The 15,836-nt window shown below is 37.8% G+C and overlaps 1 protein-coding gene across 2 annotated transcripts in view; it reads right to left on the bottom strand.

Annotated features, from left to right (window-relative positions):
- Positions 1–3,249: 3,249 nt before the first annotated feature.
- The window catches only part of pld1b (phospholipase D1b), a 71,394-nt gene continuing 58,807 nt past the window's right edge, over positions 3,250–15,836 (bottom strand). For both annotated transcript variants that reach the window (XM_007232665.4, XM_007232666.3), the window contains exons 19-26: positions 14,954–15,064; positions 14,752–14,840; positions 13,735–13,848; positions 11,629–11,678; positions 8,936–9,070; positions 7,998–8,151; positions 7,119–7,236; positions 3,250–6,356 (exon numbers count right to left, since the gene is read on the bottom strand). In XM_007232665.4, the coding sequence (XP_007232727.3) occupies positions 6,132–6,356; positions 7,119–7,236; positions 7,998–8,151; positions 8,936–9,070; positions 11,629–11,678; positions 13,735–13,848; positions 14,752–14,840; positions 14,954–15,064 (996 nt within the window). In that variant the 3' untranslated portion in view covers positions 3,250–6,131. The remainder of the gene's footprint in view (positions 6,357–7,118; positions 7,237–7,997; positions 8,152–8,935; positions 9,071–11,628; positions 11,679–13,734; positions 13,849–14,751; positions 14,841–14,953; positions 15,065–15,836) is intronic.

A 15,836-nucleotide genomic window follows, 5' to 3' on the forward strand; every position in this document is an offset into this window, starting at 1 on the left:
ACACACACTGGGAAACTGGGACACTGAGAGTGACCAGTGAATTCCCCTGACCTCTATTCCAATTCCCTATCTTTGAAAAGAGGAGGTGAATTGTGATCTTTAGCTGGAGTGTGAGCACTCGGTCAGTGTCAGTGGAAGGTTGGGATGTTTAAGGACTGGTAGAATTCTTATCTGACAGCATTGAGGCTGTATTGATTGAAATCATGAGCTGAAAAAAGTGAAAAGCGTAGTCAAATAAAGGTCTGAACAGTCCTAAGTTCACTCACGACTGCACAAGAAAACCACTCAGGCCCCAAAGACACCTTTGATGACCCTGCAGGAAGTACCAAAACCCAACTTCAAAGACTTTTCACAAGTTTCACAAGTGCAGCTCACCCACGTGTGAACACTCTGTCAAGCCAAAGAGCTGCAGGCCAGGAGCCGACACACAAACGCCAGTCAATACATTTAAAAAGAGCACAAACAAACCAGACACACCACAACCCAGAGAACCTCTCAGCACACAGCAAGCGAGGCCTTCTCCACCGCCTCCCCCTCCTCCCACTGCTCTGTTTTAGAGGAGAGAAACACACACACTAACATGCCCACACAGAAACACACACACACACAGTTGAGTTCAGGTCCTGTTCAGACGTGTCAGCTGGAAAACAAAGACACTAAATTTCACAGCACTCAGTTCATTCACAGTTTATCTACCCTTTCTTAGGGCTGCCATGATTCAACTGTTTAAAAAAATGCTGATAATTCAAACCACGTCATGTTAGAATTTTCTGAGGAAAAAAAACAATGGGTCCTATTGTACACTCTGTGCAAAGCTCGCTCCAAAGCTCATTGCCATCTTACACCCCGTCAACAATTTGTTTTCACAACTTGTACCTGCAGCATTAAAATAGCAAAGGCGCTTGTGAATATATCAACACTGATGGGCGTGGTGGTCTGAAAGTGAGGTGTGTTCGGGTGTGTTAAATATCTGGTGTATTGATATCTTGGCAATGGAAAACACAGGTGCGCCACTGACTGATTTGAACTCTGACAACAGTCAATAGTCAGATGTTTATGGCTATCTTCACAATGCAAGCAGGTCACTAATACATGAGATGTCACCCACCACCTCTTTTCAAACTGCTGCTGATTAGCATCACAGCGCAATCATAGAAAAGCGCATTGACTCGGTTCCGATACATCAGCTCACAGACGCCTTGGAGTGAAGTGGGGAGAGAGCTCCATCTACCCACCCAGAGAGAGAGAGCAAGGCCAATTGTGCTCTCTCAGGGCTCCGGCAGCTGATGGCAAGCTACATGAACAGGATTGGAACTGGCAATCTCCTGATAATAGTGGCAGTGCTTAGCCCGCTGGAACACTCGAAACCTAGTCTCAGGTTTTCTGATAAACTACGAGAAATGTATATGGAAATATGATAGATTATGTTAAATACTAAGATTAAATGTTATTATGGTCATATTATGTTAAATTAGCAAGTAATACCAAGCTTTTAAACTTTTTTTATGCATGTTTTAAAGGATTATCATTACACTCTTAGTGCATGTAATGTTTAGACTGAAGTCAAGCAGAAAACAGAGACACTGGAACTTGCAGCACTTCATTCTTTCCTTTATCATCTTCCTCTGAAGCAGATCTAAAGAGAAAGTCCTATTTTAAAAGCCCTCAGGGCCAGAATAGCTCCAACCACAGCAGTCCACCGGCAGCTGATAAGTAAAGCGGTGTGTGCTGATTTCTCTCAGATTACGGATGGGTATCTGATAAGATCTTGCTGGGAGTGTGAGGCACCTGGACTGAGTTCCCTCAAGATGCCCGAGGCCTCTGTACTGAACCTTCAATGAGAGTGAAGAAGCCAGAGGTCATCCTCTGCTCCTGCCCTGCCCAAGCCTGTGTTACTGTGACTGCTGTCTGTGGGGAATGTAGCACCAGCCCACAGAGACCCCCATCCCATCCAGAACTATGCACTATGGTAGTCATTGTTTGTAAAGGTGTTATTTAAACAGTTTTTATAGATGTGGTTTGTTGCTGGATATCTAAGTTGCTAGCGGTGATGTTTGTTTAGATAGTTGTTCTGGTAATACCTAATGCTAGACAACTTCCATCACTTGCTATTTGTCAAATTTGCCTAATTTTTGTTTTAATATTAATATTTTAATATTACGAGATTAAAGTCGTAGTCCACATTGTAGAGATCATTACTTTGACACGCATATCTCTTTAATCTTGTAATAATTAAACTTTAATCTCGTAATATTACGTCTTTAATCTCGTAATATTACAACTTTAAACTCGTAATATTACGACTTTGTTCTCAAAGTGAACTGTTATTTTTTTTAAAGTGTCCCTAAAAAGCTGTCATACCTTTTGTGAGGTACTGCCATGCCCGTTTTAATTGGTTTTATGAATGGCCCTAAAACGCTGTTGTACAAAGGCTATGTCCACAATTATCTGAATAATTTTAAGTACAGATTTCCATGCATTTTTGGAAATATTTCCGTTTAAACAGAGATAAAAATAAATACTGGCATGAGCATGCTAGCTTTGTTTGGGGCAACTGTACCTCAAAAACTGACAAATCATCATCAAGAATATGGAAGAATAGAGCACAATACATGTGTAATTCAATGGCATATACATTTATGTTGAAATGGGATAAATCTTGCAGATTTTACAGTTTAATGACTTATAGTATGTAGCTCACTAAACAGGATATGAGGAGGTATGTAAGATTTAGCATGAGGGCCTGTAAGCTGGCGTTTCAGATTTGGGTTGCAGTGTTTTCCTCTGAGTGTGCTGGTTATCCAGTGATGCCTCATCAGCAGAATTTGAAAAAAGAGTGATTGGTTTGGAAAAGGGGCGGTGGCGGGTTTTACACGTGCCGGAGGAGGCATGTTCTAGTCTTTACCCTCATTACTAATTACAGGGATTTGTATGTGAACAATTAAAAAAATATAAATTAAAAAGTATAAGTAAAAAATACATAATTAAAAAAAGTAAATTCAGTAACCGAAAAACAACATTTTCATGTAGACATGAGACCAAAGCAGACAAAACCTGCCCTGTTTTAAACAGATACCTCTGGATGGAGCCATTGACTACAGTAGATTTCTAATGTGTTCACTTCACAAAAACCATTTCAATATTTATTACTACATTCTATAAACTAATAAAGTAGTAACTGAAAACTGAAACTAAACCTCACATTCAAAAACCACAAGATGTGAAAAAGCGATTCACAATAAGCTAAAGTAGTTTTGATGATCACATGTTTAATGTTTAATTACATGAATGCATATAAAGTGCCTGTGTACATTGTCAATAAAGCTCATTGCTGCTTTTGACAACTCATTTGATGGTGCAAAAAACATAAGAGAGAGGAAAGAAAGAGCGTACAGAAAGATCAGTGAATAGTCATCATCATGCTGCTCGGATTGCCCTCTTAGCAGCGATCAGAAGTAATTTCTGCTTTTTACAAGAAAACACAAACACAGGCTTTAAAAAGCAACATTCAAACCGCTGTATTAACATTGTTCTTTCATTGCACAAATCATTTATCTGCTCAGACGGACTTAGTGATAGTTAGAAGGCAAAGTCCACCACCTAAAAAGTGTGAGAACACGGCACTTGTTGATCCTCGCACTGTCGCTGTGAGGCTGTGAGCACGGTTAACGCTGTTCCCCGCAAATCCTTCCCCGAGGCACTTCAACAGTCTGCGTTCCAAAGAGAACTCCTTAATTTTGATGGCTTTAAAATATCCAGGGTGTTTAGGATCCAGCAGAAATGGAAAATGTGAAAGGAGTAAAGTCACTGTCTTATGGACAGGGTTTAGTAAACTGTGCATTTAAGTAGCTGGCCTACACTGTGTGCCCTGCACAGTATTCGTCCTTAAGGTAATAAATACAAGGCAAAATACAAGGACCCCATTTATAAAAGCAGTGTTACAACCAACGTACTGCATATACTGGATGCTAACAATTGGCACTTTGATGCAAAATAAAAAATACATTTGTGTTTAATGCATTAGAGGCCACAGCACTGTTGAGCTGAAGAAAAGGCATGCAATAGAAACCACTTCACGACAACTCGCACGGTTCTACACACTGCAGCGTTTCATGGAATGTCTGAAGGTGCCTTGACGTTAAAAATGGTTCTAATCAGTGTGTACAAAAGGGGTGTAGAAATGCATCTGAATTAAAAACAATGACTGTATATAAGCATGGACAGCACAGCGCCTCTCGAAAAAGTGAAGACACCTCAGGTCTAGCGCCTCTGCTGGCTGGTTGTGGTGTGATGTGTTTCTCTGCCCATCACTATGTGTTAAAAATAAAGTGACTGAAATCCTTGACAGGGTCAGACTGCATGCAGGACTATTCTATTCATTGCATGAGTAGCATGAGGAGTTGTAGTCAAGCTGTCAGGAAGTTGGTTATTTAATAATACTATTATTGATCATGTGATGTGCTGTCGACTCATTTACAGACACTTCTTTCTTATTACATGCTTAGTATTCCGGTAAGTCTGATGTAAGTGTAAAATTGGCAATGTGATCTAATTAGTCATAAACTAGACAGCTAATGTTAGTGTAGTTAGATGTGCTGGTATTTGTTCTTGGCTTCTGTCAGCACTTTAGCCTGGGGGATAAACTGGATAGTAGTAGTTTCGGTTTGTCGCATGGAAATGGAAATCGATTCATAACGAGATGCTTGTTTTGTTTGAAAGAGGCAGGTCTACCAAATAAGTAGGCAAGTCTGGGTTCACCTCTGGTCACTACTGTACACATTAGAGCTTAGATTCTCTGCCCGAACCCAAACTGACCCGAGGCCCGACCCAAACTCGGGCCGAGTCAGGTTGGAGTCAGGAGTCAGGTTTTATTAATAATATTTTTATTTTATACAAAGCTACGGCATGATAATCAAAATCAAAAGGGTAAAAGGAACAAAAAGTTGCACAAGTGTGCAGTGCACACTCCACTTGTGGCAGTGCAGTGCATAGCCTTATTACTGTTTTTTGTGTTTTTGCACATAGACTTTAAGCTTAATATAAAAAAATTAGAGGAAAGTCATTCAGACATCATTCTTGTAGCCTAATTTACCGATGTTTAGGCCTGTGGATCATTGTTCACGTTGTTCATGTTTTAATCTTTTGGAGATCTGTCCTTAATAAACATTTTTCTTAAATAAAAGCAACACTTCTTTGGTGTTTTAATGTTAATTAATAAAATCGTCCTGAACAGATTTCGCTTATTCAAACAGCCCGGAAATGTTTTTTAAAAGCTACTTACTAAACAAATGACCGGTTTAATTCAAGCTCGGGCTCAAAAGGACAGTTTATGGGTCGGGTCGGGCTAGGGCATCACATGCTCGGGCTCGGGGCGGGTCAGGCCGGATATTTTGGGCCTGATCTAAGCTCTAGTACAGACTACTGCATGGTCTCTGGCTGGAAATTCAATAATATGGCAGACATTTTTAGTAGCGGCACTTCAATTCTATAGAATGGAAGGGAATGGAACCATAACATCCATGCTTATATACAGTATTATTGTGTATATTTTTTTAAACTCTATTAACTTTGGAATGTTATAATCAGTCATGAATGAACATAGTAATAAATTAGGTATTCGTTGTTTTGGCCCACATATAAAGTTTAAAATTTACAAAAATAAGTTTTATTTGTTGCATTCCTTGTCTATTTTTAACTACCATTTAAATGGATAAAATCATGAAAAAAAATGATGGGCCAATTTGAATTTTTTATAATGCATTGAATCTCAATCTCCCTTAAGAATCATATTTATATTGTGAGTGTATGCCGTTCTCAGATCACATACAGCAGGTGTAAAAGCAGTGTCATGTCCTTCAGTTTGCATAGTGTTAGAGACAATATTAAACCGTAAGGGGAATATTAATCACGTTCACACAGGGGACGACACAAATCAGTCTGGCTAGTATCATCAGTGCCAAGTGATTAGTACTGATTAGTAGTCAAGACTCTATTGTCTTGATTCCATTGTCCTTTGGTTTCTCACTTCTGTAGTAAATCCCACTCTGAGAGCAGTTGCTCGTGGACAGTGTTCTGGGCTGATAAACACTGTGCTGTGGAGATTCCTGGACCCACAGGAACACACATTCTGCTCAGGTCCACACGTCCATGGGCACCATGGCTTCCTTGGAGCCGATGGGTGGCAGGAGGTTCTGCTCGCTGAGGAAATAGAGAGGAAACTGGACTAGAAAGCCTCGGATCTTCTTCAGCTCGTCCTGAGCCCGGGCGGGATCTTCCTTATCCAGACCCGGCTTGGCCAGGTAGCCCTCCAGCTCCAGGATGGTCCGCACATCGCTGGAGGGCAAGCAACGAAACACCTAAAAGAGACAAGGAGGAGAGTCAAAGAAGGTACACATAGCTATACACTATATAGACAAATTATTGGGACACCTGGTCATTCATTGTTTCTTCTGAGATCAATGATATAAAAAAGCACAGTCTGCTTTTGGTGTGCATTGCTTTTAGGATTTGATTGCATTCAATGGCAAAGGTATTAGTGATCCTTATTCAGCACTAGTGAATATAGGTGAACCCTCCTGTCTCAGAAAAAGTGTGTTGCACTGTCAAGTCACTGAAAAGATTTAACCGGTTTGCTTGCCTTCTCTGAGAAAACATGTTAGCCTTCACCCTGCCAGCACTGGTAACACTATGATATGAGATGTCCTAAGTAGTAGATGGAATTTTACACGGCTAAATGTGGAAGAAATTAGGGGAAAAAATTGTAGAAGTTTATCAGGTGGTCATTTAATACAAAATGCTCAGTACAACACAATAAGGCTGTTTTGGGGTTTTGACAAAAAAATAAATAGCCAAACAAATGATCCATGTCTATAATACAGAAGATTATTTTGATTCTGCAGTTTCATAGTTGTTTTTCCTCCATGCACAAACATAATCATTGTATAGCTTTGACATTGTGTCTCAATCTCTCTCAGTTCACAAAATTCATATAAAAAGGCACTACAGTACTACTACATTAGTTACAGTTGGGGTAAAAACACTTATGGCCTAAAAGACACAATACATTATTTAAATCTGCACATAAGAAGTGAGTAAAATGCAAGAAGGAAAAGTCTGACCTTTTGGTAGATGGACGCATTCCGAGCAGCAGTGGTCATCCACACCTCCTTGTAGAACTGGTCACTGATGGGGTCGGTGACATCTATGCTAGGATCTGTGTTAGCTCCCAAAATCATCCTGTTTAAAAAGGAAATCAGTTTATTTACATGGAGAAAGATCTGGGGCGAATCTAAATCACTAAATGGGTGATTTAAAGCCAACGCTGTTATGATGAGAGTTTAAAGATATACATACAAATACACATTCTGAACAGCTGAACATCACTAGAGCTGTGGTGGTATAATAAAAACTTGTTAATACTTTAACAGTGTAATGTATGTTGGTTTGTAAATATACAGCTGATTTTGCTATTTATAGGTTTATGTTTGAGCAAAATTAACATTGTTGATTTATTCTATAAACTACAGACAACATTTCTCCCAAATTACAAATTAAAATATCGTCACTTTATTTGCAGAAATTGAGAAATGGCTGAAATAACAAAAAGATGCAGAGCTTTCCGACCTCAAATAAGAAAGAAAACAAGTTCATATTCATGAAGGTTTAACAATATTTGGTGGAATAACCCTGGTTTTTAATCTCAGTTTTCATGCATCTTGGCATGTTCTCCTCCACCAGTCTTACACACTGCTTTTGGATAACTTTATTCAATTCCTGGTGCAAAAATTCAAGCAGTTCAGCTTGGTTTGATGGCTTGTGATCATCCATCTTCCTCTTGATTATAATCCAGAGGTTTACAATTTGGCAAAAACAAAGAAACTCATAATTTTTAAGTGGTCTCTTATTTTTTTCCAGAGCTGTATTTGTTTTAGTTTAGATAAATAAAATAAAAGGTGTGCTTGGGCTGTGGGTTAACCATTCAGCGATTGTGTCGCTACCTGAAGCATTCCAGACGGAGGTTAAGGCCAAACCGCCCTGCCTGGTACTCCTGTCCGTCCATTATGGACTTTTCAGTCTCTGTATCCTCAAAGATGACTGCCACCTCACTGTCCCTCTTCCCCAGCATACTGCGGTCATTGATGTTGGCCGAGCCTGGAAGAGCGAAAAGCAAAAGAAAGAACCTTTTATCCGCAGGAGTGAAACCCGAGTGTGTGACATGCCTGGGTGCCAAGAGGATCACAGAGAACAAGAAGATAATTTGTGAAGGGCATTCACTAATGAAAATTGATATTCTAACCATGAAGAGACTTTTATATCCATCGACTGATTAATTACACATGCCACAGCTGAGCCACTTCTAGATAGTCCTGTCACTCAGATGAAGTCAGATGATGTGGTGAATATCCATGTCATATAATGTCAGAAAACAGGTGGCGCCATTTTACTATTTATTATCCAATAGGTCTACATTCAGTGTTCTCAATACTCTAAATATATACTCATAATGAATTTAAGGAGGTTACAACTTAGTATTATTTTATTTATAGGCAAGACTGCAAAATCTTTAAGCTATTTTATGTCATTTATTTTAAATTATTTACATTTTATAACAATAATAATAAGTAAGTCAGTAAGTTAATTTAACCTTATTTTACAGATTACCAAGTGGCCTTAGAAAATAAATAAAGTTTTTTAAATGTGAGCCATGGAGCCAAAAGCTCAAGAGCTAAGAGCTCACATACTTTCTGTGGTTTAATAACAGATCACTATATTATTAGTTTAAATTATGGACCCGTTATTTTACTATTTATCTAAAAATAATAAATCAGTTGACACATCATGTACAAATTGGATAATTGTACAGTGAAATCTATGAATAAAATGAATAATAATGTAATAAAAGTCACACTGCCATTTCAGCAAGTCCTCCACTTACCAATGATGACAGTACTGTCGTCTGCAATAAGCATTTTGCTGTGGACATAAATCAGCTCTGTGACCAGCTTCCCCTCCAACTCCGCATGAGTCCTCAGGCCTCCAAACGAGATGTAATTCATCCACTGATCTCCCACTGCAGAAACACAGAGAGAGAGAGAGAGAGAGAGAGAGACCTATTACTACTGAAATACATATAACTTACTGAATATCCTATCAATTAGCATCACGAAAAAGCACACTTAAATCATGTTCGATAATTTCAAACTAACAATGGAAAAAATAACAATGATAGTAAAACATATGAAACCATAGTTCCATTCCCTTCAATTCCACAGACTTGTGGGTAGCAGTGGCTTAGTGCTTAGCACGTCTGCCTCCTAGTACTGGCGTTTCCCTATGGGGTTGGAGTTTCCACGGTAAATGGTTGTGTGTAAAACATGATTGTAAGGCATCTTTAGGAGTCTATATATGTGCGTGTATAATGTTTAAAAATTCAAATGTTATAAAATTAACAACCAGAGTTTATACAGTAGAGACTAGAGGAGGAGCCAGACACGCCCTCTTATCACAGAGCAAGTGTCTCAGACCTATTGAGTTAACTGCACAGTCAAAAGGACCAAATGCAACTGTTAGTTAATCCAGGAGGCGTAATGTTTCAAAAGAAATTCAGCATGTCTGACTACACTAGCATTAGCTCGCTAATAACCAAATATTGATTTTTCATTGAAACACATGGGAATGGATGAAACTACATATTATACTCATTAGAGGAGTACAAAACAAATGCCAAAAATGTGATTTGTCAGTAATAAATGTGAATTTGTGAATTAAGAATGCAGTTTTAAGCACTGTGCTAATCTGGTGGCTATTAACATCCATCTATTCATCCCTCTATGCAGAGCAAAGTAACAAACATGTTTGGCCTGATCAACAACTGTCAGTGTAAGTATTAAAATTGTGTAAACATGACACCTGGCTGTACTGCTATAATACATGCAGCGCATTTTATATACAAACTTCTGTAAGCAACAGCGGAAGACTCTGCTTCAGCAGTGGTGCAACAAAACACCAAAAAGCTGCTGGATAATTCACACACACAGAGAAACTCCACTCCAGCATCTCTCCCACGGTCAATGAGTTCATTCTAACGTAGACCACAACCGCAGAAGAGACGAGCGGGAAGGTAATATGCAAAAATGGGATGTGGGGAGATAAAAAAAAACAGAACAAACAAGATTAAATGGCCACATGGTGTCACTGTAGCGTTAAACTAACACTACTATTTTCAGCTGGAATAATACTAAGAAAGGATGCATGATAAAACACAGATTAGTGCAGCTGTGCAGGAAACCTGCCCAACCTGCTAAAGTCCATTTAAGGTCATCTGCACACAGCCCCAGTTGCAGCCTCTGCTTGAGTAACAAGGAACATTACATAACAGGAAGTTCTTGTTTCTCTACTGTTGCTTATAGTGTGTGTTTGCCACATACACAGACAACTTCCACTCCAAGGGACAAGACCATTTGAAATGGCATATTTTATGTAACACACACACATATACATATACACACACACACACACACATACATAAATACACATACACACACACACACACACACACACACATATATATATATATATATATATATATATATATATATATATATATATATATATATATATATATATATATATATAAACAGACTGATAAAACCATACAGCTAAGAAGCAGTTTAATTTCTTGTCATGTTTAATTTTACTCATTTTGTTTAATGAAGCTACTGGCACACAATGATTATATAGTTATTTAAATGTTAATGTTTTACCTTCTAGGACCTGGTGTCCACATGTGTTGACATTACATTTTGGGTTGTCTAGACCAAAACACAAAATTTTGCTCTACATGGACCTGGTGTCCTCTTATGAGGCCATTATACTGTCACCTAGTGGTGGCAGAAAAGTTTAACATGTTTTGATTTTGATCAGAAATTTAAATGAACAATAAATACAGTAAATGTTTAAGGTTATTGCATTGTTAGGTATTTGTGTTGAAGCAGCACATTGCTCAAAAAAGCACAATTGTTGTATCTACTTTTGTTTTGTATGCTTCAGTGTTGAGGCACAAAATAAATATTTTGCACATCATTACTAATTGCAATTTCATTGAGTTCTATCGAAATATAAAACTAAAAGTCCTCATATGTGGACATCATTTTTCTCAGTAACTACATCACGTAGCAAAGAGAAATAAAAAATGCATGCCATGCATAAGGTTCAGGTATTAGAAGGTGAATGTGCAATGTCTTTAAATGTAGTTCATGTCAAAACAGATTAATAACAGAGTACACCACAAAATGGTCAAAGCAGAGTCTTGACTTTAACCCTATCGAGAAGTTGTGGCATGAGAAATTGCTCCTCAACATTGTTCAAATCTAATCTGAAGATTAAATAAATATTTAGTGATGGTGACTTCTGCTAAGCCAGGGTCTAACTGTTAATACATTGAAGGGTTTACATACTTTTTCTAGCACACATTGTGTTTTTTACTCAGTGCGATTTTTAAAATAAATAAAGAGAACAATTGGTCCTGTGATATTAGTTTACCTACACAGTGACTATCTGCCAGGGTGACTTAGATAACATCAAGAACACATTTTATTGGTAATCAATACTTCCTAAGGGTTCACTTACTCTCTTTCTTCAGCTGGGATATGATGGAATATTCTCCTCGAACCATTGTTCTGAGAAAAAAAGAAAAAAAAGGCAGAGTTAGAGCAATAAACCTCAAATCCCTGAAGCCTTATAAAGCTCTTGGAACCACAAGGCGTGAAATTGTTTAACCCTTAGAGCCTCAAGCCATGACTGAATGTGATTTTTTACTTTTACTGTAAAACTCAGAGTAGAGCTGCACGTCTGTAGAATCTGCCGACTCCCATCTTACACCTTACACACACTTATCCACATCACATTTATTAATTTAGCAGTGTAAGAGAAATAATAAACACAAAACTTAAAATCTGTTGGGACTTAAACATAAGCATAAACAGCATAACATTAAATCACTTCAAATGTCACATGTGTAAAAAGCTACAGGTCTAGAGAAGGATGTAAAGCAAATAAATGTGAAGCATACACATGCATTTTACACTGTATGTACTACCATAGTTTTTCAATGTGATTATTAGAAGTGCCTACAGAGGGCAGCAGAAAGCTGCATTCTACACACTACACACACGGTCTGCTACAGAAAGGTTTGCAGGATAAGACCGTTTAAAAGTAATGTTATACCATTTGCAATTGATTCTTATGAAATTAAAATGCCATAAGTGTTTGAACTTGGTTACTTTTGAAGGTGAATAACTGATATAATCTAATATGGCAATAATTTAAATATGTGCTAATATGCAAATGACTTGTTTCATTCATTTGAACACATCACATATTTCACACATCACACACTTTGTACAGAAATTGTAGTCTGCTGTTTTAATGTATAAAACTAGTCTAAACTAACCGGACATCAGTTAGATGGCAATATACATAGACCCTGTTTACACCTGTTCACTTCATGAGACTTAAGCCACATGTATTTACAGTCCTTGGATATACGTTTTAGTTGTTATATGTGTCTTAGAGAGAATAAAAATAGGGTCTTATATTTTAAGCTTTAAAAGGATTCTAGGGTTAAAAATGGTATCTGCTTTTCATTACAAAAGTTTGGAAATATTTTGGCTTAAAACACAATGACAGTCACAAACCACTAAGTGTTAACAGTGATGTATACAGTACGTGTAGTATATAAATGTCATTATAGCTTTAGTCATTTTAAAAGCTAGCCCCAGTGCTGATAATAGTAATTATATTACCTTCAGTGAAAGTGTGAGCTATTGGGAATGACTCAGGACTCTATAGGGTAGGGATCACATGTTTCTCACACATGCATGAATATCTCCCTGATCATGATCATTCTGTTCATAACTTCTGAATTCTGCAAATTTCCCCATTGTGGGATTATTAAAAGATTATGATAACTGTAAAATTTACACTGTTATACAAGATAACCATTTGGTACACGTCTCAAGAATTAGCTACAATTTACCAAAATCACCCGCCATCCAGCAATAGACCACTCAACATCATTAAATTAACGTATTATACCATATAATAAGGCGCACTATCAAAAAAGTCTATTTATAGCGTTGGATATTAATTTACATAGATAATTATTTGTGTGAGTAATGTGCTTCCGTTTATTTACCGTAAGCTTAGATTTCCACCTAAGCTAGAGCATAAGCATTATCGGCTAACCGCTAGCGGGTAATGCTAATGCTGCTCCAGTAGTGATAGCCGTGGTTAGCAGCAGGCTACAGGCTGATAATACTCACCTTTGGACAGCCAAAGAGCTAGCACTTAGCACTGTTAGCAGCTAATGCTAATACTGCTGGAGAACTAAACTGAAGTACTTAAGCGGAGTGGCTTTACTGATCCTTACAACTTGACTGGTAGAATTCATACATAAGGCGCACCGGATTATAAGGCGCACTGACAATTTGGGGGAAAATTAAAGATTTTAAGTGTGCCTTATAGTGCGAAAATTATGGTAAAACTTGCAAACCTGTACTTCCCTTAAATAAATCAATGTAAATCTAAAATTCCAAACAGCTGCTTATTGGATATTATTGGATATATATGTTTATTCATCTAACTATTTAAACATCTCTAGGTCTAACCAGAATTCATGTTTTGTTTTTTCAGCTTCTCTGATGAACAGAGAAATGACCTTCGGCCTCATTCTACCTGTAGTTGAAGTGCATGACAGCCTGGAGGGCACTCCCTCCTCCTGTGTTGATGTCTCCCTCGAAGCCAGGAAGGAGCGGAGTGACTACATACACGCGGTACTTCTTGCTCTCCCTGTTGACGTGAAGTGAAATAAGGAACAGGGTTACAGACGGAGTTTAGGCGTTTTATGAGAGGCAAGGCTGCTTTATTGCTTTCATTTCAACATTGCCTCGAATCACAGGCAGCTGTTCTCACTGGGCTGAACATTATGTTTTTAATGTGGAATGGAAACAGGGGACTTTGTAGCCAAGCACAACAGTGGCTAGTCCAAACACACACACACACACATTTTTCTGTGTAATGCCTGTGAAATCACTGTATGTGTGTGTCTGTGTCAGTCTATTTTCATACATTTATTACCACAAAAAATAACTTGTTATGGTTAGTTATAGAAATCTAGTTATAGAAATCTATATTACTCATATGTACATAATATATCCTGGGCATAATTATTATTGCATAAAGGCAATAATACACATGGTAAATAGTAACAATACATTAAGCTGTGGTTTATTTAACTGGGTTCATCAAAATATTATAGTTTAGTACTATTCATAATCATCCACACCATGTCCATGTTAAATCAGGTGAGCTGGAGATAGAATTAAACAAATCTATCTATCAAGTTCTGACTGGGTTGTCCAGGAGAAATCTGGAAACAAGGTTAGTCCTTCAGACTAGCTCACAAGATATAAAAGTAATTATTTTCTTTAAAATGAGAAATTCTTGTTACATTTTACTGTATTTATGTTTGCCAGAATCTGTTCTGTCATGATCTGCTTTCTTTCTTTTTCAAGCAATAACCCTGGTAATGCTGAGATAAATGGTTCTCAAATGTGTGCTTAGTGCCTGAAGCCTCTGAACAGTATACATATTGTAGGTGTGTGCACAACAGAAAATTCCCTTTAAGTTACTTTAAGACTAATCCAGGCTAAAGGTGAGCAAGAAAGACAGGTTTGACACTCTTACTCTAACCTGTGTGCTTTGATGATCCTCTGGATGATGGCGTCACCAATCTTGTTGTGGACAACCTTGTTGTCAGCACAGCTTATAAAGAACTGGTTCTGAAAAACGATAGTGATCAACCTTAATTCACTTCATATTCTGAAATCAACTCATGTTAACCATGAAAACTGATTATTTAAAGTCTCAAACACTGATCTAAATGAGTGCTTACCTCTATGTAGATGTAGTGTTTGCTGTTTTCAATCACATGGATGTATGCATTGTGAATAGACTCCTCGTGAAACTTTATACCAGCTGACCAGTCTGCTGCAGAACGCAACACCTATGAGAGACAGCAAAGCCAGAGTTCACAAAGACTCGTAAAACAATTAACTGCAATTTCTTAACTTTTTCCACAGATCAGAATAACAGTGGTAACATTAAAACCATGAAACTATGAACTATGACAGTCACAGTCCCTGAAGCTTCCTGCCTTTCTGTCTCCACCCATTTCTCGTATAGGTGTTACTGTTGCCCTATCCTCCCTTCACATTTCTTTCTGAGTTTAGTGTGTAGTGTTTATACTGACCTGGTTCTCTTTGTTCCCTGACTGATACTGTTACCTATTAAATTTGTAGCTCTAGTGTTTTTCTAGCTTTATTATATAAAATTATAATAATTTTTTAAAAATAGATAAATATACACATGGACAAATCAGTGTTCAATCTTTTCACTTTTTTATATGTTGGTTCTGTCAATAATTTCATACATTATTAACATCAATATTCTTTTAAAGTAGCACTAGGTAGGATTTTCTTGGTTCTTGATCTTTTTAAAGAAGTGAAATTACAGCTTAAAACTCACTGTAGCGCTGCATTGAGGTGCAGTGAGTGTCTGTGCCGGAGGTGCAGTGTCTGTGTTGGAGCTCCTCTGAGCTCAATCCAGACAGTTTTCCGAGGCGCCCACGACCAACGCTCGTGAGAACTGCGACCTGCTTTCCGACCTTAAGTTCTAACAATTCTACAAGGACTACTGCTTCATTCTTTCCAAACTAACATATAGACACTCTGGCAGAAGCTGAAAAGAGACCGAATATGTCTGTGAAAGCCAGAAAA

Source organism: Astyanax mexicanus, chromosome 1 (genome assembly GCF_023375975.1).
Source record: "Astyanax mexicanus isolate ESR-SI-001 chromosome 1, AstMex3_surface, whole genome shotgun sequence".
In the NCBI taxonomy this organism is placed as follows: domain Eukaryota; kingdom Metazoa; phylum Chordata; class Actinopteri; order Characiformes; family Acestrorhamphidae; genus Astyanax; species Astyanax mexicanus.